We start from the raw sequence: 23,959 nt of genomic DNA on the forward strand, positions 1-23,959 counted from the left end.
TGAAGACCTTAAAGAGCCGACAATTCAACTGGTTAGCAAAAGTTCCTTCTACCAAGATGTTCCAGCCACCGTCTAGCGAAAGCTGGACGGTGAAGAAGAAAGTGACTCGAGGTTTCAATCTCACCTTCTTCCATGCAAATTTGGTAATTTGCATCCGATAGGATATTTAGCTTCACGGTATGGAAGTCTATCAAGTAGGGTACTACCATCATGGCGAGCTGAGTTCAGTAGATCTCCTGCGATCCTCCGAGAGTGATATCGCAGTTGCACATGTACTCCCAATCGGATGAGATGATGATGAGGTTTCCTAACGCGCCAGCTCATCGTTTCTGCAGTACCCAGCTATACTGCTGGAACCTGGCCTGGAACCCAAACGAGTCTGATACTAAAGTAGCTTGGTGCTTTTGTGATAGATAGATAGTGATAGATATGCACTTCTTGACTAGCTTTGAGCGTACAGTCTGAAAGCACATGACCACGATTGTCGCTCTGCTATCCAAAGGATTGCTTGCCTCCCTGACAGAGGTAGTATTCCTGAGTAATCTATTGCGACACCTGCTCGTTATATAAACTACCACGTTTTCAGGGCATTTTTCCGGAATATTTGTTCTCTCTTATAAAGTCTAACAAGGATTACAAAGGACATGGGAATGAAGAGAACTGTTAGACCTTTCGATATCCCTTATGGGGGTAATATAATAGATTGCAAGTGTGATGTTGAGCTTGTAAGTGTGCACTAAGATCGCACCTTTAAATCGATCCTGTGACAATGAGATCCTTTATCTGATGTGAATGGCGCAATAAAGTTGACGAACACGATCTACTAATCCCATCTAGAATCCCATATTCGAATAAATAAAGTCCATCTTGCGAGAAGTAATTGGATATTGCAAGTTTTGTTCTAATATATTTACAAATGAACAGATTTTTATCATTCGCAAAGTTTGGAACGAAACCAGTAAAAAGAAGACCGGCCCTCATCATCAAAGAATAAGATAATTCCGATCGCACTACCCTTTATATAATTACCTGGGACCTTTTGCTATAAAGATCACAAATTTCACAACGCCTATCATCAAACACGTGTGCTCCAGTTTTCTATTTATTTTTGTGAGAAAATACATTCATAAGAACATGAATAAAAGAGCAAATCGTAATAAATTCGAAATAAACTAAAAGGTGTGTAGTGTCGCATGTGGAAAATAATGAGAGTAATAGAAAAGGAAATAAAACCCACGACTAGGAGAAAGAAGCACAGACACCATGCAGCTGGTTGCCTTAACAACGAGCAGGGCCAAGCCTCGCGTAAGGAATAAATCTACAAAAAAGCACGAAAAACACAATACTAAACAACAAAGACACAAGGTAGTACGCCGCCATAAGCAGCCAATAGCGGCGCACAATCACGTACGTTTGCCGTGCCGCACCGACTTTTAAAGCCAACCGTCGGTCGGCTGCCGCACAACAGCCGAGGTGTGATCTGTTACAAAGTGTAGGAGTCATGTAGCGCGCTTAAACACTTTTTCGATTTTGCTTTACTCGCGTTTCCACTGCACCATTGAATGCGCGATCTCGCTGTATACCCACCAAAATAGCCCACTCAATTCTGGCGCGTTGCCTTCACACCGCTGGGAGTTGCATGTCGTGCCGCGCACATGAGTTGCACCAATGCTCCACACTCGGTGTGTTCAAGCTTCATAAAAAACGCTCTTACACTTTTTACGAGTCTATTTTAACACCAAAGGGTTTTAAATATCTTATGATATTCTTTTCCGTCTCCTCTTTTATTGCCGCTTATCTAGAAGACGCGCGTTTATCGCTTTTTGACTGACAATCACTTCTGTTTTATGATTAGGAGACACTTATAGATACTTACTTACGTTCACATATAGGCTGAGATAGTTGGTTTACGCATCGAGTTGAAGTGGCCGCATGCGGGTATTGGCTGTCAATGCTCCAAATATTTCTTTCTCTACTTTTTTTTGATTTGCATGTTGTTGACATTAGAAAAGCAGCTGTTGTATAAATAATGCAGTCCACTAAATTCTTAGTTGTTTCTTTCGTTGGGATTATGGTGGGATTATTCTGAAGCTTGTATGAATGGGGCAGGTGTAGCGGATGGGATTTATTGGAGTTTATAATTCATCAAATTCTGGAAATTGTACTCTGTAGTCTACTACCTCATAGGATATCATAGATACAATGGAAAACGACTAACTTCGGCAAAGCTCTTCAGTCTTTCTTGGTAGTCAAGGATCACTGTATTGAGTTATTTTATCGTTTATAAATTTTTGATTTTAGGAAAAATTCTTCAAATGAATACCCAATCATTTGAAAGAGAGCTACAAACCGTGTTCTGTCTTTGAGAAACTCGAACGATTTACGTGTTGTATTCCTTCAAACGAAGGGTGTGTGAAAACGGGTTAATTTAGCCATGTTGTTTTGACTTTTACTTCGTCGAGAGATTTAATATTAATCATTTAAGACTATAACAATATGTCATCAGCAACGAAAAGTTCTCTCCAGGTGAGATCGTATTTCTTTTGTTGACTTTCTATCCGTTAGGTGTTTTTAGAAGATTGCATAAGCTTTCTCCAAAATAATAATTCATCGAAAGATTAATCCCGCGCCTTAGTATCGATGTAACGAATACAGTAATACCGCATCTGCTTCATAACGACAACATCCTAGTTCGGTGCAATGGATTTTCTGACTAGGTAGGGTTGCCAAAAGGCTGCACATATCGAGGAATAAAATGTAAAGTTAAGCAACAGGTTATTCACTCAAACTCTTCGGTAAGCGGACCAGCAAATGTAAAGTTAAGCAACAGGTTATTCACTCAAACTCTTCGGTAAGCGGACCAGCTTGGAAGAGAGCGTACCCTAGTAAAATTGACATCAGAGTAGAAGCGGCTTGGCCAAACGCTGGACTACAACCAGAACCCGTACAGTTGTGGTTCTTTTGGGCCGCGATCCCTCCAGTTGTTTTCCCTCAGGAAGGTAATCATTGGTGTACTTACTGCACATTGTCCAATAGGTACCTGGTGATAGTTGACAAAGTTGTTTGCAGGCGAAGAGGAATCAGCTAAGCACTTCTTGGATTGGAATTGACAACAGCTGACTTAAGAACAACATATGTATTTAGCGTTTGGACTCTATTATCGAATCGTGACGGTCTTTTGACCCGTTAGGAGTCTTTGCTTGCCACAAAGGTCGGTTGAAACTGTATATATATTGAAACCCTTCAGAAGGGAGTTGAATTGAGACGAATAGACATATGTATCTCGGCGATATTCATATTCTGAAACACGTAGTTGGTTCTTCGGGGTAGGATTGGATACTATACTCTTTTTATCTTTGACGGACTAGTTTCTTTCTACTAGTTGTTTGTTCGGTCAGATACTCTCAAGTTCTCGATACAGGTTTCAAATATGGAATATGTTGTTGGAGTATACATATCTACTTGAGGGACTGGTAGAGTTTTGGTGACCCAACTTTTTAAGCAAATAATTTTTCACAAATAGATATATATTTTCACGTGTTGCTTATATTGCTTACGTGTCTTATTTATTGCTCTCACACCGCAATTCCTCATATAAAAAAATTCAATAATATCGCTATTTTTGCGTGACTTTTTCCCACAAAATGGAGCATAATAATAAGAATGCACAAAAATACCGTTGGTTGCGCTGAAAACTGTATTTTTACAGCGATCGTAAAAAGTCTGTATACAAACATAAGTACATATTGTGGTGGCTATTAGACATGGCATATAACGTGATCGTTATGCTCTAGAACGTGTCGAAATAGTGGACTGCGGTAATACCCAATCAGAAATATATTTTTTGTATGTATGTATGTAATAATGCAGTAGGAAAGGAGAGAAAAAAGGAAATTAAAAACTGCAAAGAAAAACAATAATGCCAAGAAAATGCTAAAATGGACTTAAATTACAATTAAAGCAAGCAAATGGCGTTGCTAATAATATACTCGGTATGTTGCAAGTCCATGAGCTTAGCAGCAGAAATACATATGTTGCATGTGCATTGCAACATTGCAGCAGTGTTTAAGTATGTACCGTTGTTTTCGCGAAATGCAAAATATTGAACCGGAACAAGCAACGAAAATGCATGCTGAAAAACGATGGAGGCTGAGAAGTGAAAGGCCGCAAGGGTACGAAAAGAGAGCGCTTAGAGTACATATATATGTACATACAGTGCTCGCCAAAAATCAGTATTTTTGTTATTTTAGCTTATGCCAAGACTGACCAGCTCGCCTCAGCCCCACAGCATCCAAATTTTCGAACCCAATGCAGCATATCAAGGGTGTAAGGCAGGCCAGCCAGCAGCACAGCTAACTCGCCGCCACAAAAAACTGTCCAAACTATCAGATATAATATTGAGATATGCCAGTCATGCTTGCTGCGATTGCCAGATACATACATACAAATAAAGAATAATAAATGCATAAATATACAGGCAGACATACGAATTTATGCTGCTCCAGCCGCATTTGTATCTGCCAGCCAAGTCGAGAAATCCCCAATAAACGTAACAACAACAATAACACCGCAGCACAATAATAAGAAATGAGCACAAAAAAGAAAAGAAAAAAATGTTCATACATACATACAAACAGACACAGTTACAAGCAACACGCGAGAGCATATAACCATTCTGCTTGTGGGTGAAGAAGAAGGGTAAAACGTGTGCGCACACATAACCCCACTCACAATACAGAAATTTACAATTCTACCCACAAGTAAACAGACACATAGATACACACTCTCTACTCATACGTATTGTGTGTTTGTGTGTAAATTTATGCTCATTCAAGTTGAAAAACAATTTATTAACAAAACAATATATACTTACATACAAACAGCTCCGCAAGTCAACAAACATATATACATACATACATCCATAAGAACATATATATTTACATGAGCATAAATATCTTTTCGTTGGATACTCGGCAGTCATACACTCCGAGCACTCGCTGAGTTATCAGTTGGCGTAAATCGCTTGGGAGAGTGTTTATGCTTCACTCTGCCGCTCACTCTCATATTTGATTTCTCTGTATGTGTGTGAGTGTTTCGTGTTGTTTGGGAGCCGCGCAATGTGTTTGTTGTTTTGCTCAAAACTTGTTTGCTGCAGAGAGCGCGTATTGGTTTTGTGCTCCTCTTAATGGTATATTCTCACTTTGGATACATGGTGAAAAAAATAGTTCTAATAAGATCCACTAATATTTTTGAAAATGTTTTAAATGTATTTTCGAAAAAGCATCGTTGAAGAAAAGAGTTTTACCTTTTTTTTATAATTTTATTTTATTTTCCTCTGACCTACTTTTCAACAAAAAGTCTATCGAATGGCCATGGTAGATTCATTATTTCTTGTGACACTGTTTAAATTTTCATTTTCTATCAAATTTTGTACCTAATTAGACTATTTAGTGATAGAAGACCGTAAAATCTAAACCGCTTGGTTACTTTTTAATGTTCAGCTTAATTTAAAGTTAGTGTTAAGGTTCTTAAATAAACCTATTCGAATTTCTAATAAAAATTTTTTGGTAAAAGTTGAGCTAATAAAACTCTGAACCTGAAATATTTGAATCCTCCTTTTCCTTTTTTTCATGTATTTATCGCGAGATGTAAATACAATTCTTTGGGTTATGTCCAAAATAGCTGCTTTATTATAAATATAAGTACCTTTACTTTGACCTTTACTATTTAAAAAAAACACCAAAGATAACCAACAAATCTTCATTGAACAAAAGCTTAATATTTACCTTAAAATTTCTTAGTAAAGCTTAATTAAAGTTGCGATATCTCTATGTGTGTTTTGACCGCGTCGTCTCCGCATTGTACACGACGAGCTTCGCCAAGTCTACATTCACTTGATTTTTCCATCTGAGCTTTGATCGTCCTTTTCTTCGTCGGCCGTCAGAGGGTACTGTGTTGTATATTTTACGCACTGGAGAGTATTCTCTCATTCGATTCCGGCGATATGCGCAAGCAACGCAGTTGCTTTATTTTTATGGTCCACACTATATCCATATCGCCGAGGAACTCATACAGCTTGTCATTCCAAGGAATTCGGTACTCATCTACGCCCCTGCGTAGCGGGCCATTAATACTTCGGAGGACTTTTCTGTCGAACGCCATTAAGCAGTGTTAAATCCCTATCGATTACTAAATTCATTAAAGAATTGTTGAAAATCAATCGCCCTATAGTGTTCTTTCTTAGACGAGTGCGTTGATTGTATGTAAAGTCCCGTCCAGGTCTACGGACACCAGGAATATTGAGCCGGCATACAACATCTGATACATAATTTGTCGAATATCGAGAGGTTATTCGCATAAGTTTGTTATTGTAGGCATTTAGACAAATATATTATTATTAGATATTTTGCAGAGGTGTTGGATCGTAATTCAAAATAGGGCTTTTGACTCAACAACCTCACCTAATATACAAATTTTCAAACTCAGTTTAACACAACTAAAGTTTAAAATTAATATAAAATATTTTTTATTAATTTCGTTGGCAGATAATTTTTCCAAAATATCCAAAATCTTTATGAAAATCACTATGTTTATTTTTTTTGTTTTTGTCCAAGTAGCCCAACAACCACCCCCTAAATCAAATTTTTCGATTTCTAATTTAAAATATCTTTCACTGTGTATTTTGTTTACTTTGCAACGCTCACTCTCCACACACTCCCACATTTTGGGGTGAGCGCCAACATTATGCGCTCCATACTCTCTAGAGCAGAGAGCCAACATTTTATTTTATACATTTTATTTTTGCTCTCTCTGTAATGGATAACCGAATTCGGCACATTGAACCGACCGGCCTAGCTGCCTTGCTGACTTGACTTCTCGCTGTACCATATACAACACACTGTTGTACTTGGTGTTTTTGTCATGCTTGTAGTGTAGTAAGAGCAAAAAAAAAAAGAAAAATCAGAAAATACATGAAAATGCTTTGGTGACTCGTCGTTGAGAACTCTCAAATACGGTTTGTTGTGATGAGATTGCTGCCTGTTGCATTCAGTACCTGATATGTCGTACGTGTGAAGTGACGTATCTACCGGTAGTTTTGTAAGCGAAGACAACTGCTCGTCGTCGACGTCGTGTATACGTTTACTGATTTACTTAGAGGTGATTTGGAAAAAAATTAAAGTTCGAGTGTTTGAAAATTTAATATTACGAAAAATCAGACGTGTGCTTTAATTTAATAAATATTATATTATATTTATTCATATGAATTTATATGAAATTTTGTAAACAAAAATATTTTCAACGAAATTGCACGCGTTTTTTGCTCAAGTGTTGTTGAATTGTATTGAATTTTTTATTGAGTGCTATTTTTGACTAGCAGCGAGACGTGATAGTAAATAATTTTATACAACTATTTATAAATAACAGCAAAACACATTTGTTGATTTCATTTGTGTTGTGTTGTGTGTCAAACTGTGTATATTTGTACGCGTGTGTCTGCGTTAAAAGCATAAATAGCGTAAATGCTGCACGAATTCTTTAAGTTCAATGAAATAGATATTTGAACTTTTTCGGCTACGTTTTATCAGTTTGAGATATAAAAAAAGTAAGCGAGTTACTCGCTAAAGCTGACAGCTTTTATTTTCGACGATTTAACGTGTCTTTGTTGTTGTTATGAATTTTTTGTGTTATATTCAGCGTACGCGCGTGTATTTGACAACAACAAAATAATAAAAAAATAAATAAAATAAAAAATCATATATTAATTATAAATTGTACGATTGTGTATGGAAAATATATATGAATAGCAAGCGAGTTCATATTACAACACAAACAAATAAGCGAGTTAACTGCACACATTTGACATTACGCTGTTAAGGAAATATGCTTGTGGCTTACGACTAAATGCAAATTGGCAGCACTATATGGAGCAGCAGTAGAAACCGTTAGCTAAATACGAGGCACGAGTTTCTTGCTGGATTAAATTTCACCTGATTTGTAGCGTCACCTTTCGCCTATAATTAAACGCAACGTGATCACGCGCTCACACCACGCAACATTGGCGCATTAACGCAAAATTGCAAAAACAAAAGCAAAAGAGAAAAACAACAACAAAAGCAGAAGCGTTGAAAGAAAATAAAAAAAACTTGCAAAAACATCCTTTGGCGGACAACCATCCATCAGTCGCGCCAACTCTGCTGCAAATCGGCTTAAGAGCTGTGAAATAAGTACGAGAGACCGAAATCTGTGCAAAAATAACAACAACAACAAAGAACAACAAGGAGTTAAGCTCAGCTTCGCGCAAAAGACCCATAATTTTAGTGACGCCACAATACCGTCGACCTTCCGACGTCGCGTCGCGCCTCCTCCACATACAAGCCCGCGCTTTACGCCTTCAACATCAGACCGCAGCAACACAACGACACTGCCAGCCAGCCACTTGAAGCCGGCGACCTTTTCGTTAGCCGTATACCTTTTGTGAGGTTACCTTTTATGTTGCTGTTGTTGTTGTTATAACTGATCGCCAAACGAGTATAAGAACACCAGCATCATCGTTGTCGCCAGCTTGATCACAGTTGTTGTTGTTTTTGTTATTGGTGTTGCAGTTATTGCTGTGATTATTATTGTGTTGTGCGGCTGTGCGGCTGCCTATTGTTGATCACTTTCGAGCTGTTGTTCGTTAAAAATTATCATTGTTTTTGTTATTTTTGTTGCTGTTGGATTCCCTCAACTTGAGCTGCGCGAACCTTGGCCGATCGCATGACCATATACATACAGACAGACATTTATTTATGAGCACAGCTCTCGTATTTTAAACGGTGGCGACGATCTTCCACGCTGCACGCCTGTAACTATTCTACAAAAACAATACAAACACCACGTATGCTTACGTATGCAACATACGTATATAATAAATAAGTGTTATTGCAATGCTGCAGTAGTTGTTGTTATTGTATTTGGTGTTTTGGTCAATCGTATTGTGAAGGTGCAGCAGCTTAGCAGTTAAAAAAGAAGAAGTGTGGCAGAAGAACAGAAAATAAACCGAAAAAAAAGAATTAGTGAGGTCTATAGACCTATTGTGGTTGTTGTTGTATAATCTTTATAAAAGATTTTAAAGGCCAGCAACAGCGCGCTCAGAGCCTGTTGTGCAGCAAAGCCAAAAAGGAAGCGAAAACAGCCGAAAGGAGAACGAGAATCATCATCAGCAACAGCAGCAGCAGCCGGAGTCACAGTCGACAATAATGGCGCCGAAATCCAGAAAGAAGAAGGCACATGGTAAATAATAATAATAAATTTTAATCTGTTTTTATGCGCTTTTCGTTCAAACTCCATACATATAGACTATATAGGCAGACATATGTTTCTTATTTAGTTCATACTCGTACTCGTTAAATTTTCTTACTTTTATTTTTTTTTTAATTTTTGTGGAGTTTGCTTTTACGGTCTATTGTCTTGTTTTACCATAGTTTTGTTTTAATGCATTTTTTCGCATTTCTTCTCCTAATTGTCATTTCATATTTCGTTTATAATTATAAAATTCTTGTGTGTGGCTATATGAGAATGTTACAAATTAATGATCGAATTAGTGTTTTTTTTTATTAAAAGTTAGTAAATATCTTCCATAAAACTTTTATTTATTCCGAACATTCCAATAAATGTTTCATATAAAATTTGTGTGTCAGGGATTGAAGTTCATTGCCTCCCAGAACTTAGAAAGTAACAGAACTCAAAATAAAGATTCTCTTGCTGGTTTAAAATCGTATACTTCATGATAGAATTTATATGAATCTTTCTCAGATGTAAATCATTGGTTTATGAAAGGTTCCGTTGTCTGCTTATGATTTGCTGTTGGTCCGCTGAGGCTCATGTGAGCTCTGTGATTCCTGATCAGCCGTCAGTTCTTGAACGAGCTGCGTTAATCCTGATCAACCCAGGTTGAGCTCGGTGCGTTCGGATCAACCATAACATCGTTTATCTTCTATCCGTTTCCGTTTTACTGCTCATATGAGCTCGGTGAGTTCTGATCAACCGTCAGTTCTTAAGTGGTCTATAGATTTTTCTGACCCAGGTTGAGCTCGATGAGTCCTGATCAACCGTCAGTTCTTGAGCGATCTCTAAACTCTTCTGACTCTGGTTGCGCTCGGTGAGTTGTGATCAGTTGTTGAGCGGTCTTTAGATTCCTCTGAACCAAGTTGGCCTTGGTGAGTTGGGATCAGCCGTCAGTTCTTGAACGAGCTGCGTTAGTCCTGATCAACCCAGGTTGAGCTCGGTGTGTTCTGATCAATCATCAGTTCGTTAATCTACCGTCCGTTTACGGTTTACTGCTCATATGAGTTCGATGAGTCCTGATCAACCGTCAGTTCTTGAGCGGTCTCTAGACTCTTCTGACTCATGTTAAATCGCAAAGGTATATTAAACTCCCTATCCAGAGCAAAATTATTATCTCAGATATAGGAGTATAAGTTATCATTGTCCCTAGAGTATTGGAAGGCAGAAGATTTGGGCACTTTGCTCTGCCGGTTTTTCGAGAATAGAATTAAAAACGTCTTGGTTCTCATAACTTCAAACCCACTTACATAAAGTACCAACCAAATTTGATTCATTCAAAAAACGACTTCCACCTGTATCGAACTTGCCAGCAACTTTTGCTTCAAAAAATATTATTTTTTGCAACTATTCTCACAGGAAATTCTTTCACTTCACATTCACTGCCAAAAAACCCAAAGCAGTAATAAAATGTATTGTCATTGTAAATTTAAAAATTACAAACCCTGTAGTATATCAGCAGCCAATAATCTCACGAACCAGCGGTGAATGTTAAATTAAATGAAAACCCATAAAATACTTGAGCGAAAGGCAAGTGATAGTAAATAAAGAAACAACAACAAATAGTAGACTTCTTTTTCATATCATGCGATTTAAACATTTCAAGTAGAAAGAATGGAATTGGTTTCAAACACAAAAGAAAATAGAGAAAGGAAAATACAACATATTATTGAATACATGAGAATTATAGCAGAATAAACCAAATAATACCAAAACACAAATGCACAATCAACGTTCATTCGAACTGACAGGCCGCTTAATTCGTTTCGAACCTCGACTTTGCTTAATGCTTACTATTCAAATGTACAACAATAATAAATACCCAGCCAGTTACAATAGGTAGTGGTAGAGGTAATGTTAAGGCAATACCAAATTCTTAATCTCGATTTGTTATGGTCGTGCTGTGCATAAAAACTAAAGGTTTAAAAAAACGCCAAACAGTGGATTTGTAATACTCGTAATATGCTTTATTTTCCACGATTTCGTTTTTTCTTACATTTGTACTTTACTTAATTATTTTGTGGAGAGTGGTCGATTGTTGTGGGATTTACAAAGAAAAATATTTTTTTTGTTAAATTTATCATTTATTAAATTTACATGTAGTATTGTGTAATAAAATCACAATGCGATTGTTAATATAATAAATAATAAATTAATTTTTTTTAATAATTATTATTTTTTTATTTTTCATTTTATTTTTTATTTTATTTATTTTTTATTTTTCATTTTATTTAAAATTTTATTTTATTTATTTTTTTTATATTTTTTTTTTACTAAAATTTTAATTATTTTTAAACATTTCTTCATTTCATATCAATATTTTGTAATTTTATTTTATTTTTTTTAATTTTTTGTTATTTTTATGAATAATTTTTTATTATTAATAATCTTTTATTATTACACTTCTTTATAGATTAGATACTATTCATTACGTTATTTATCATACACTTTCTAAGTATTGATAATATTCTTCCACTGCTTTACACATGTCACGATCACTTTTCAATACAATATCATATCACTTTAAAAAAAAAAAAACAATCCATTGTGAAAAATCAAAAATAAGTGTCATTCGACACCAACGCATATCTCCAAAATCAAACGTACAGAGACTACTTGTATTATTTTTTCTCACTATAACATTACGTGCAAGTACTTAAATATATTCCTACACACTTACATATTAAAAAAAATTGAAAAAAAAAAAATCATTCGTCCTTTCCCAACATTTCTGCCACAACGCACCACATTACGTACGTACATACGTCTCAACGTAAGTGCCATTTCTTGTACTTATTTGTATGTTACTCATGTTACACACGCTCCACGCTCGTTCGATCAGGTCGAGCGATCGCTAGTATGCTCGCCAGCACGACCCGCCGTTAAAGATTCTACGATTTGATAAATTGAAATGCGTGTTTTTATTATAAACGAACACATCCTGTTCTCCAAACAAACTGCGTGCATTTTTTTGTTGTTTTTCAACGTAATGTATTATACTTATGCGATTTTGTTGTTGTTTTACTATACTATATGGTACATTGGGGATTTGTAATTTACTAGTTTTGCTTTTTGAAAATTGTAAGGATACAGCTGGAAAGCTGTAAATGATATTGATGGAATTTTGTGTTGTTATGTATATTGTAGGCAGTGAAGTGATTTGAGCTTGAGAAATTGATTTTCATCATTTATGTTGATTTGTATAGATTTTTTGTTGTCTTTATAATGGCTTGAGTATGGTTATTGTTGCAATATTGTGCAGAAGAACCTCGATTATTGCATTTCTTTAGAAAATATCACATAATATTGCGAATACTCAACTTTCAAATTATTCGACAAACTGTTAAAAAAGTTGTTATGATAAATATCTAAAAAATAAATATTAAGTAAGTGTAATGGCCTAAAAAAGGTGATTTTTGGGAATTTTTATTAAAAAAAACTACTATCAATTATTTCAAAATTTTAAGAATATATTTATACATGTTTCAAGAATATACAGTGAAATTTTTGAAAAAAAAAATTAATATTTTTTAAGTTATAGTCGATCTCCAACGGCGCGAAAAAAGGTCCTTGACTGCTACAGTGATTCCGGCCTTCTCCGTGGATGAAATCTAAAAAAAATTCTCTTTAACTAGATAATATTGTCTGTACAATGACCTACGATAAAAATAAATCAAAAATTGACAATATGGCGGCTTTTAAAAAAATAGTTTAATTTTACCCAAAATTTTGGTCGTTTTTGGCCTGCTTTTAAAAATAAAATGATCGTATTCACTGTTACCGAGCGACTGCTCTTTAAATTGCTATAACTCAAAAACTATTTGAGATATCGATTTGAAATTTTAATATGTTATTTTTATAGGTGTAACCTACCGAAATATGAACCAAAAAAAATTGATTTTTTTGAAATTTCACACTAGGTGTGCCCCTTAACATAAATATAGTATATGAGAACTGAGGTAATTTCTCAACCGATTTCACTCATTTTCCACATCAAGATACACTATATCCAAGATTTTACGCTCACTTAATTTTTCTATGATATCTCACATATTAACCGATATAAGTAGGCTGAATAAATCCCATCGCATTTTTGAAAGACCTATTATTAGCTATATGTGAGTTAGGAGGAGTTATGAGCCGATTTTAACCATTTTTGGTACAGAAACACATTATTAGAAGAAAAAGATTTCCTCTGAATTAAATTAAGATATCTGAGAGATTTACGATTATTTTTGGTGGAAAATTACCCTTAGGCACTGAGTTCTTCATGTTCGATATAATGGACTTTGAAAAGTTGTAGTCCGATTTCGACAATTTCTCCACAAGTGATGCCAAAACTTAAATATAATATAGTATTTGTAGAAAGTTTTATTCAGCTATCTTCATTGGTTCCCATTGTGTATATATTATAAATTCAGCGAATCAGTAGGAATTCAAAATTTAGTTATATGGGAAGTAGAAAACATTATATACGGAATTTCATTGAAATCGGTGGAATAGTTTCTCATATATGGTTTTTGAACCATAAATGTTTTTTTTTTTAATCTGTGTATATAACCCTATATATAACTAGTTTAGTTTTATGACTTCCAAACAATATTTTATATGTATGTTCTTCGAATATTTGATTTTATTAATAATACTAACATATACTTTTTCTTCTTTTCATTTTAGGTAAGTTCAACTATATTATTATATTCAAGGGATAAAAAGTATATTTTTGTAATGTAAGTTCTAAAAAGAATTAATATAAATTTCAAAATGAAAGACTTCGAAAATAGGTCTACTACCGAATATTCCATTAGTTTACACTACTAAATGGATTAAATACCAGTTTTTCGTAACTCAGTCGCTTTCGTTTCCCACACTTTAATTTATAACCTGCTGTTCAAATTGAAACACACTCTTCTATAAGCTTATTCTTATTCTTTTATTATTCTTTATTCTTTTATTCTGTTGTAAATGAATCTATACAATTATTTTACTACAGTATTGCTAGCACTATATAGCATTCTATATATGTATTTCGAAAAAAAAACTCTCGTAGGTGTTTCCAATTGTGTCATAAATACGCCACAGGTGATCTCCCGAACGAGATTTTCTTTTGTCAACAGTCTTCTCGTGTGCGCGTTGCACTGAATCATCTGTTCGCCACAGGTAGCGAATTGCATAAATCTTTCTAATTGTATACACCTACAAGAAGCTGAGGATTGTATATTGTATACAATATAATGCACGCTGTTTTACGAATTGGTTACAAAAAAGTATATAAAGTGACAAAAGAGCGCAGAACATCTGTTATAAAATCACATGACAGATTTTGTGTGATGTTTTCTGTTAATTTATGACTGTTTTGTAACTAGAAGAAGTTGGAACGCTGAGTTTTAAGTTGTTTGAATGCAATTTAAGTGAATTCATCTTCTTTTCTTTGAAAAAGTTAGTTTTTTATTCAAGTTAAATTTTAATTATTAAAGTTAAATTTAATTATATTCAGCGTTACACACCTGATTTTCTCTGTTTCGAAGTTATCGTTTCTCGATATTAATCGACAATTTTCTATATATTTTCGATACACATAAATTTAAAAATGAAAACTCGTGTACTTTACACCCTCAATTTTATAATAAAAGTCTAGCATAAAGCTATCAGATCGTCTGTTCTCATTTCAGTTCTTATAATTGTATTGATTAGCTAATTTTATTTGCCAATAATAGCAGGCAAGTTTTTATTTTTACTTTGATATGCTATTGTTTTATTTATTGTTGCCTCTTATCGCTATCCACCGTTTTTTTTGATATTTTTACGTATCATTTGATATAATTTTTACCTGACAAGGTGTTCAGTTCTGCGCCGAATGACTGGCAACCCTTCAAAATCCAATCAATCGCGCCTAGCATTTGCCTACATAGGCTAAAGGCGTGCTGATTACAATAGCTATCAGTTGAATAATAATAAATGTATATATGTAATTGTATAATTTTGCGTTGCACCGGGTTCCCTCACATATTTCATTGTTTTTTATTAGCGCTCATTTTATTTATGATATTTTGCTTGCGTTGCTGATGCGTAATCTTATCTAAAAGAATACAAAGTAAATATGCATATGTGTGAGAGAAATATTATTATTATTTTGTATTTTTTATTTTATGCTTTTTCTTTCTTTTGTTGTAAAAATGTGCGTGTTTATATACTTTTAGTTAGTATTATTTATATTTTTTTAACGCAGGTTAGTTTATCGAAATCTATAAAAAAATTTATGTGAATAGTCTAGAATTGAGAAAAATATATAAATAGAGTTCAAACTAGACATTAGCAGACATCATTGGCTGGTGAGACTAGGGACCTTGCAGATGAAAGTTCCCAAAGGGTTTGAATGAAATATATAAATATAATACAAACTAGAGAATATCAAACATCATTGGCTGGTGAGATTAGGGACCCTGGCAGTTGCAAGTTGCCAAACGGTTTGGATGAAGGCGAGTTGGAATCATAAATACTTTGTCAGACCCCAGAAACACTTTAGTAGGCTCACATTCGGCGGACCTAGTGAATTGGATTGAATTAGCCAACTCAAGAAGCGCTTTGCCGAATGATAAGAGTATTTCTGAACCTCAAAGCTATCCTAGTGAGATCTTCTGCATATGTACAGATTTGCCTGCTTACCTAACCTATTCTAAACTGTATGTAATTAATTGTTTAATATATATTTTAAAATTAATTCTCATATTTATTATCATAAATTTATTCATTTATCATAAATTTATTATTATTTTTTCCATTTAATTATATATTTTTTTAATTTATTTTATTTTACTATATTTCATTTCATTTCATTTTATTTCAATTAATTTCATTTTATTTTATTTTATTTTATTTTATTTTATTTTATTTTATTTTGTTTTGTTTTGTTTTATTTTATATTATTTTATTTTATTTTATTTTGTTTTATTTTATTTTAATTTGTTTTGTTTTGTTTTATTTTGTTTTATTTTATTTTATTTTATTTAATTTTTTATTTTATTTTATTTTATTTTAATTTAATTTAATTTTATTTTATTTTGTTTTGTTTTGTTTCGTTTTATTTTGTTTTATTTTATTTTATTTTATTTTATTTTATTTAATTTTTTATTTTATTTTATTTTTTTATTTTATTTTTTTATTTTTTTTTATTTTATTTTATTTATTTTAATTTAATTTAATTTAATTTAATTATTTTTATTTTTTATTTTATTTTATTTTATTTTATTTTATTTTTTTATTTTATTTTTTTATTTATATTTTATTTTATTTATTTTAATTTATTTTAATTTAATTTAATTATTTTTATTTTTTATTTTATTTTATTTTATTTTATTTTATTTTATTTTTATTTCTATTTGATTTGATTTAATTTAATTTAATTTTGTTTTGTTTTGTTTTGTTTTGTTTTGTTTTATTTTATTTTATTTTATTTTATTTTTATGTTTTTTTTATTAAATGTATTTTAATTTTTATGTATTTTTGTTTATTTTTTTTCAAATATTTCAAATACATTTTTTTTTGCTCAAGCATCCGCTCATAAATCAGAAACCTTTCAAACAATCAACAACGTCATCACACACATTTCATAGTACATCCCATGTAATTATATATTTTCAAACCGTTTTGCTCATTTCGTACGTTTTGCAAATTTTAATAAGCTTCTTTTTCGTTTACATTAAGTTTGCATTAAGTAGTCATGCTGCGCTGTCTTCCGCTACAACCGCACTTGCCAAGTTGTTGCTTTTGTTTTTTTTTTATCGTACGATAACACACCTCAGTTCACCACACTCGTGACTTTTATCATACATATATCGATTTTTTTGTTGCTTGTTTATTTTATTTTATTTTTTTTTTTTGCGAATTTACCAGTAGCTAATTGCTTAAGTGACAGCCCCGTCCAGTCAGTGGGTCCGTCCGTCTGTAACTAATAATGTCAACAATTTCTGTCTGTTTGTCTGTATGTATTTTGTGTTTGGTTTTCACCTTCGTTTGTGCTATAGTGGTATGCCTGTAAGTTGAGTGTTGAGTCGCATAATTTGTCGTCATTATTAATGCTTAATCAGTAATTACCGCAAGTCAGCATATGCATAATTAATTACAGGCAAAAAAATAAAAAATAAAAAAAATGTGTAATCAATTTTCACTTGTGTGCCAATATTTATGCCTATTCCTGTTTTTTTCCTGAAGAAAAAAATATTTAATTTATACGTTATATTTTACGCTTTTATGTGTTTATTCCGCGCTTCTTGCTATGACTCTTGTGCGTATTTCGCATATTTTTGCAAATTAAATGCTGTGTTTACTATTTTAAAGCGGTCATTGTCTCTTGGCTGATTGCGAAAAAATTTTTTTTTTCCAAAAAAATAACCTAAAAACTGTCTAGCTGTCACTTTAATTGCTGTCACAGGTTCCCCGAAAAATGCATTTAAGCTTAAACGTCTCAATATTCTTCGAAGTACAGTTTAAACTTTTAAAGCGTGCAGTCGATATTTAGTTTCTCAATACCAAAAAGTTATCGATATCCAGTACCCTTGCATAAATCTATCGAAATAAATCATGAAATTCCTACTCTGTGCACCGCTACTGTTAGCTGTCACCGCAACGCTCGCTTACGTCACTGAGAAAGTGCCAATCGAAGATGGCGTACTTGTGCTCACCTCAGCTAATTTCAAGCAAGTCATCGAGGAAAATGATTTCGTTTTAGTCGATTTTTACGCGCCCTGGTGCGGTGCCTCGATCGCGCTGACACCCGAATATGCCAAAGCCGCACAGTTATTGGCGCAGAGCCGTTCACCCATCAAGTTGGCCAAGGTGGATGTAACTGTCTCGCCCGATTTGGATGACCATTACCAATTGCGTCAATATCCAACTTTGAAGTATTTTCGTAGCGGTGTTCCTTTCGAATATAATGGCGGTTATCAGGCAGCTGAGATTGCGGCGTGGCTTAATGTGATTCATTGAAGAAATATATAAAAATTTTAGTTATTTTTTTAGTTTTTAATATTTTTCATTATATTTTTTCAATAAAATTATTTTTAAATAATATATAGACGAGATGTGTTCAAAAAATAACGAGAATTTTCGTTTTCTTTGAAAAAAATATTTATTCAATCGTTTAACGTTTAAATTAATCTTGTCGCCGCCTTCAAAATAGTCCCTATTACTTGTGTCAGCGCTTCTTCCAATCGTCGAAACTTTTCTCAAATTCGATTTTGGAGATAGTCTTTGGCTCCTTCAGCGATTTCTCGTATGCTTGTAAAACAACGGCTGGAAATATTGCAAATTTTGGAAATAGAAAAACATAACACGGAAACTGACAATTAGACTTTCCAAACCCGCGAAATTTTTTATATAAAAATTCCCATTATTTTTTGAACACATCATCAGATTACTTATATACATTCTCTCTCCACTGCTAACCTCAGTTGGTCACAAAAATCTATGCAATCATATCAAATCCTCTCTGTCTCTGTGTTTTGACGTGTGTGGTCGCCCGGCAATCTCATTACTGTTGTCGAAATAAATCTGTAATACGAGCGCAAATGTCACGCGTCTAAATAATAATATTTTGACAAAAGCTGTCAGCTACTGTGCGCTGAATGCAGTCAGTAAGGTAGGCAGTCAGCCAGTGAATGGTTTCAATGACCATTTCAGGCTTTAACGCGCTTTTCGTATCCAACTCATGCGCCATGATCGGCTATCTTAGTGATCGTCGCTGAAGTGTGCCAGTCAGTAAATTACTGTGTGTGTTTTGATGCTTTTTGATGAGTTGAGCTGCTGTTATTTAGTGATTTCCCGTTTTGTTTGTTTTGATTTGGTTTTTTAGTATTTTTTGCCTGATTATCATTTGATTCGTATGTGCTTGCAATTAAAATGAAGCGCTTAGCTTAAATTCAATCGCCGCTTGGCAAAGTGTGTATGTTTTCAAATGAATGAATCAAGTAATTGCCGGACAGATTGACAGTCAATGGGGCCAGCTGTCGCCAGTGTTGTGTGGAGCAGCGCAAAAATAAATGTCAAAACTTATTATTATTATTGTTGTTGTTGTTGGTTAGTAATTGAATTGTGCGCCAATAGCGGGCGGCAGGCGGCATTAAGTGAGCGTTAGCGCTTGATTTACATTTGTATGTATTTTTGTAACTTTAAGCTGATTTGAGAGCGTGTAACAACAGGATGTAGGTTTAGTTGAAGCTGGCGGTAGAGTGTCTTTTTTAATTTCACAGCTTCACATCTACATTTATGTTACTCCCAGCACTTAACTAGCAGCTAATGAGTTTATTTGATGTGCAAATATATTTTCGACACAATTTCTAACCTTAAACCGGAAATAATTTTGAGCTTTTCAAAAAATAATTCGAAATCTTTCAACTTTAAATAAAAAAATTTATAGTTGAAGTTGATGGATGGATCTCTGAGTGAATCAACAACTAATAATCCAAACACTGTTAGTTCGTCGAAAAAGAGTCTTCGGTCGTATAAAATCGGTTCAATTCCGTAGAAGCAACTATAATGGGAATTTAAACTCGTATTAACACCTTAGACTCCCTCCCAGTGAATGAGTTCCTTGGTGTGGAATACCTACCTATAGCTGAAGAAGATCTCGAGTTGTCTCGCGAAACAAGAGTGATCCTCGCCCAACTTCGATCTGGAAACTGTAGCAGGTTAAACTTTTACTTATCCAGACTATAACACGCATACCAAGCAGATCTCCTGCGTGCAATAAGTCTCTGCATGATACTAAACACCTCTAAATTATTTTATCAAAGATTATCTCTATCTCTATGGTCCGATCCCGTTGAAACACTTTGTTTCCTGACTATTCTGTTATGTTATATGACCTTGATGACAATTAAGTGGATAGAGAAAATCGTTACAACAACAAAGTTGTTTCATCTAATGGACTCTCACTGCTAATTAGACTATATTAAGATAATTTTCAGAAGAAGATGAATATATTTTTTAATACCAAATTAAATTGTTCTATTTTGGAAAAAAAATTGCCGTAAAATTTCAGGAAAGACAAAATATTTCTTGATATGAACATTTGATAAATAAAAATTTAGCCCACTGCAAAAAAAAAAAATAAAAAATAATTACATTTGTATTTTAAAAGTATTCTCTTTTATTTTTTTCGAAAATTTTTATAATATTTCAATCTTTTTATTATTTTTTTTATTCTTTATCATATTTTAATGTCATTTTAATTTTTAATTTATTTATTTTTTATTTCTTTTTATTTTATTTTTAGAATATTTTAATATTTTAATAATTTTTGAATTTTTTTTAAATATTTTTTTCTATATTATTATTGTTAGTTTCTAATTTTATTTTATTATATTTTATATGTTCTTTATAATATTTTCATTTCATAATTTTTTTTATTTTTTAACAAATATGAAATTAACCGACTAAAAACTGACTTCCTCTCCTCTCGAAGTTCGCGAAGAAGAAACCATGCGCGTGTCGTGTCGTCACTAATCACTATGCTCGTCAGTAACTCAACTTCCACGCATATAAAATATGTAAATATGTACATACAAACAGATATACGTACATTCGCTGAGTTATTTCTATTTTTATAGCCGTTGGCTGGAAGTTCTTGTTTTTATAGCTCTTATTTTACATGTTGCTTTTAATTCTTATTTATTTTTTATATGCTTCCGATTGAACGTTTTGTGTGGCTGCTGCCACTGTGTTGTTGTTGTTGCTGTTGCTGTTGCTATTTTTCATAGTGTTGTTTATCAAGTTGATGGGTCTTTATTTTGATTAATCATCAACAAATTTCAGCGGAATTGTTATTTTTAAATGGTTTTCATTTAAGAAACAAATTTTGTGCCAACACACAGGCACACAGGCGACTCTCGACTTTTGAAAGGTGTTTGGCTTATAGTTTTTGTTGCTTTTTTGTTTCATTACAAATTAATGAAGTGAAAATTAGTGTGCGTCACAGTGTAGCTGCTTTGCTGGCAGCATGAGAAAGTGTAAAGCAAAAACAAAAACAATTAAAGGAAATGTTAGTACGTTTTTGATTAGTTGTTGTTGAGTAGAATTTTGAATAATGAGCGTTGACAGGTAGAGATCGTGAGGGAGGATGGGAGGCAAGTAAAAGTAAGCAGACAGTCGTTAAAGATTAATTATTTTCACTAAATGATTTTTGAGTATTTTCATACATGGTCACATAATTATATATACAAACGTATTTATATATTTTTTTACATAGATGCATAAGTTTGTATTTGTTAAAAAAAAATATTTTATTATAATTAGAAATTAGTAAAAAAAATGTCTTCCTGTAATATTTATTAATAAAAAACAATATATATAGCAAAAATATATTGAAAATTAATTTATAAAATCGTCAAAATCACTTGAAGAAATCTAAAATAATAAAAAAAAATATTTTTAATTTTTTAATTTTTTATTGAATATTTAAAATTTTTTTAAATAACGCAAATTTGTAAAAACATATTCATTTTATTGTTTTTTATATTTGTGTGCATAAAATATTAAACATACATATAATGATAAATATAAATAGATATAGGTATTCAAAATAGAGTTTAAAAAATTAAAAGTTAAAAAGAAATGTCTGAACAATATTTCTCAAATATTTAATAATATATAAAATATTTAAATTATTTTTTAAATATTTTTTTAAATTTTTTTTTCAAACATTTCTTTTTTATTTTTGTTTTTTTTTTCAATTTTAATTTTGCTAAAGTTCCTTTTTTATTCTTTTTTGTCAAAAAAATATTTTTTTCATTTAATTTTTTTTTCAAAAATATTTTATTACTTGTTTTTTATTTTTTTCTCAAAAATAGCATTTATTTTAATAAATTTAATTTTATCAAATAATAATTTTTTTTTCAAAAATATTTTATTACTTGTTTTTTATTTTTTTTCTCCAAAATACCATTTATTTAAAATTTTTTTTTTAATAAATTTAATTTTATCAAAAAATGTTTTTTTTTTATTTTATTTTTGAAACATATTTTTTTATTTATTTTTTCAATTTTAATTTAGCTAAAATTCCTTTTTTTATTTTTTTTTTGTTGTTATGTTGGAAATTTTACTTTTGGTTCTTAGGTCTCGGAAAATATTAAAAAACAATACTATTTAATTGCTGCCTTTCACCTTCCTTCCTTATTGCTTTTTTATGCTAAAAAATTCCTTCTTCACTCAATTAAACCAATAGCGTTGCCATAGTTGTTGTTGTTTTTGCAAGCAATTTCTGAAAATACAAATGTGTTGGATGAGACGGATTTTCGAAGTGACACAAACAAATATGCACATAGATACAAACATACACTCTCATACAAGCAATGTAGTCTGCTATGTAGCAGTCAGGGACAGGAAGAAGTCTTCCAGCTGCCTTTGAGTGACACCAGCAGCTGCTGCACCCCGCTTCCAACGCTAACACTTTCTTATATACTTGTTTGTTTGTGTTGGTGGTGTTGTTGTTGTTGTTGTTGAGTCTGAAGACACACGAAGCGCATCACAACTTGGTGTGACAAAAAGCAAACAATAATAACAGCAATGTATACTTTGGTGCAACAAAAAGAAGCAGAACACCCAAAAAATGCAGTGTCTTCTGAAGAACGGTGACAGAAAGTAATGCGAATGGTTGGCTGGCTGGTTGGCTGGCTGGTTGGCTTGCTAGCTGACATTCACTGCTTTGCACCGAAAATGAAAGGCATGACGAATGTGCTGGAGCATAGGCAGTAAAAGAAAACAACAACAACGAAAACAGTTTAAATAAAATTTATCTGCAAACTGAATGAGTGCAATGATCTGTCGAGCCACATGGATACTTACATACATACAACTGTATGTACAAATGTTTGTTTGTAAGTTTGTGTAGCATAAAAATGTGTTGTTGCCATCTTTTATTTGCTCCATGCGATTTACGATTTGCACTGCAGTCCCTTAAAGCAAAAAAACAAAAATAAAAAAAGTTGAATTTTATGTAGAAACGGTTCCTGCTCATGTGCATATATTACAGACAGTCACACATATGTATGTATGTATGTATGTATGTACATTCGCTAGGGTTGTATTTATAAACGCACATGTGTGCACATTTCGCATGCAATGCAGCACTCGGCACTTGGACTGTGCATATTTCACAGGATATGCGTTTGAAGCGTTGCAAATGCGTTAAAATGCTTCACTGCGAAACGGTGATTTTTTTAATGGCGGTTTCGCTTTAAATATTTTGCATGTGTAGCTAGCTACATGTGTAAACTAATATTTTGCGTAAGGAAGTACATACGCATTTTTATTTGTGCTAACGTTTGCTTGGTTTTTGAAGTTGAAAAACATTTTTTTTTAATTTCGAAATTTTTCTCATTACTTAAAATTGTTTTTTATGTGCATAAAAATTATAATAAAATAGTTAAAACGTTAAAAAGAAAATATTTTTTCCATGATTTCTAAAAAAAATGTGAATATAAGTAACGAAAAAAATACTTCTTACAAAAAAAAAATAATAAAAAATAAATTAATTATATAAAATAAAAAAAGAAAAAAAATTAATATTCGATTTATATCATTTATAAATTATAAACTAAATAAAAATAATTCTTTTATTTATTGGTTTGAAAATAAAATA

General features: G+C 32.5%; 2 protein-coding genes across 4 annotated transcripts in view; both read left to right on the top strand.

Moving 5' to 3' along the window:
- Positions 1–23,959, top strand: part of LOC105216953 (bone morphogenetic protein receptor type-1B) — a 206,213-nt gene that overhangs the window by 124,133 nt on the left and 58,121 nt on the right. Inside the window, exon 1 of one of the 3 annotated variants that reach the window (XM_054226687.1) lies at positions 6,954–9,273. The exons of the other annotated variants lie outside the window; for them this stretch is intronic. Within the exon in view, the coding sequence (XP_054082662.1) occupies positions 9,240–9,273 (34 nt within the window). The 5' untranslated portion in view covers positions 6,954–9,239. Of the gene's footprint in view, positions 1–6,953; positions 9,274–23,959 lie in introns of those variants that run through there. 3 annotated transcript variants of the gene reach the window in all.
- LOC114804522 (protein disulfide-isomerase-like) lies at positions 17,259–18,393 on the top strand. The gene has a single exon (XM_029043309.2). The coding sequence runs from the start codon at positions 17,905–17,907 to the stop codon at positions 18,307–18,309; it is 405 nt and encodes a 134-aa protein (XP_028899142.2). The 5' UTR covers positions 17,259–17,904; the 3' UTR covers positions 18,310–18,393.

The sequence above is a fragment of the Zeugodacus cucurbitae genome, chromosome 3 (assembly GCF_028554725.1).
Source record: "Zeugodacus cucurbitae isolate PBARC_wt_2022May chromosome 3, idZeuCucr1.2, whole genome shotgun sequence".
In the NCBI taxonomy this organism is placed as follows: Eukaryota; Metazoa; Arthropoda; class Insecta; order Diptera; family Tephritidae; genus Zeugodacus; species Zeugodacus cucurbitae.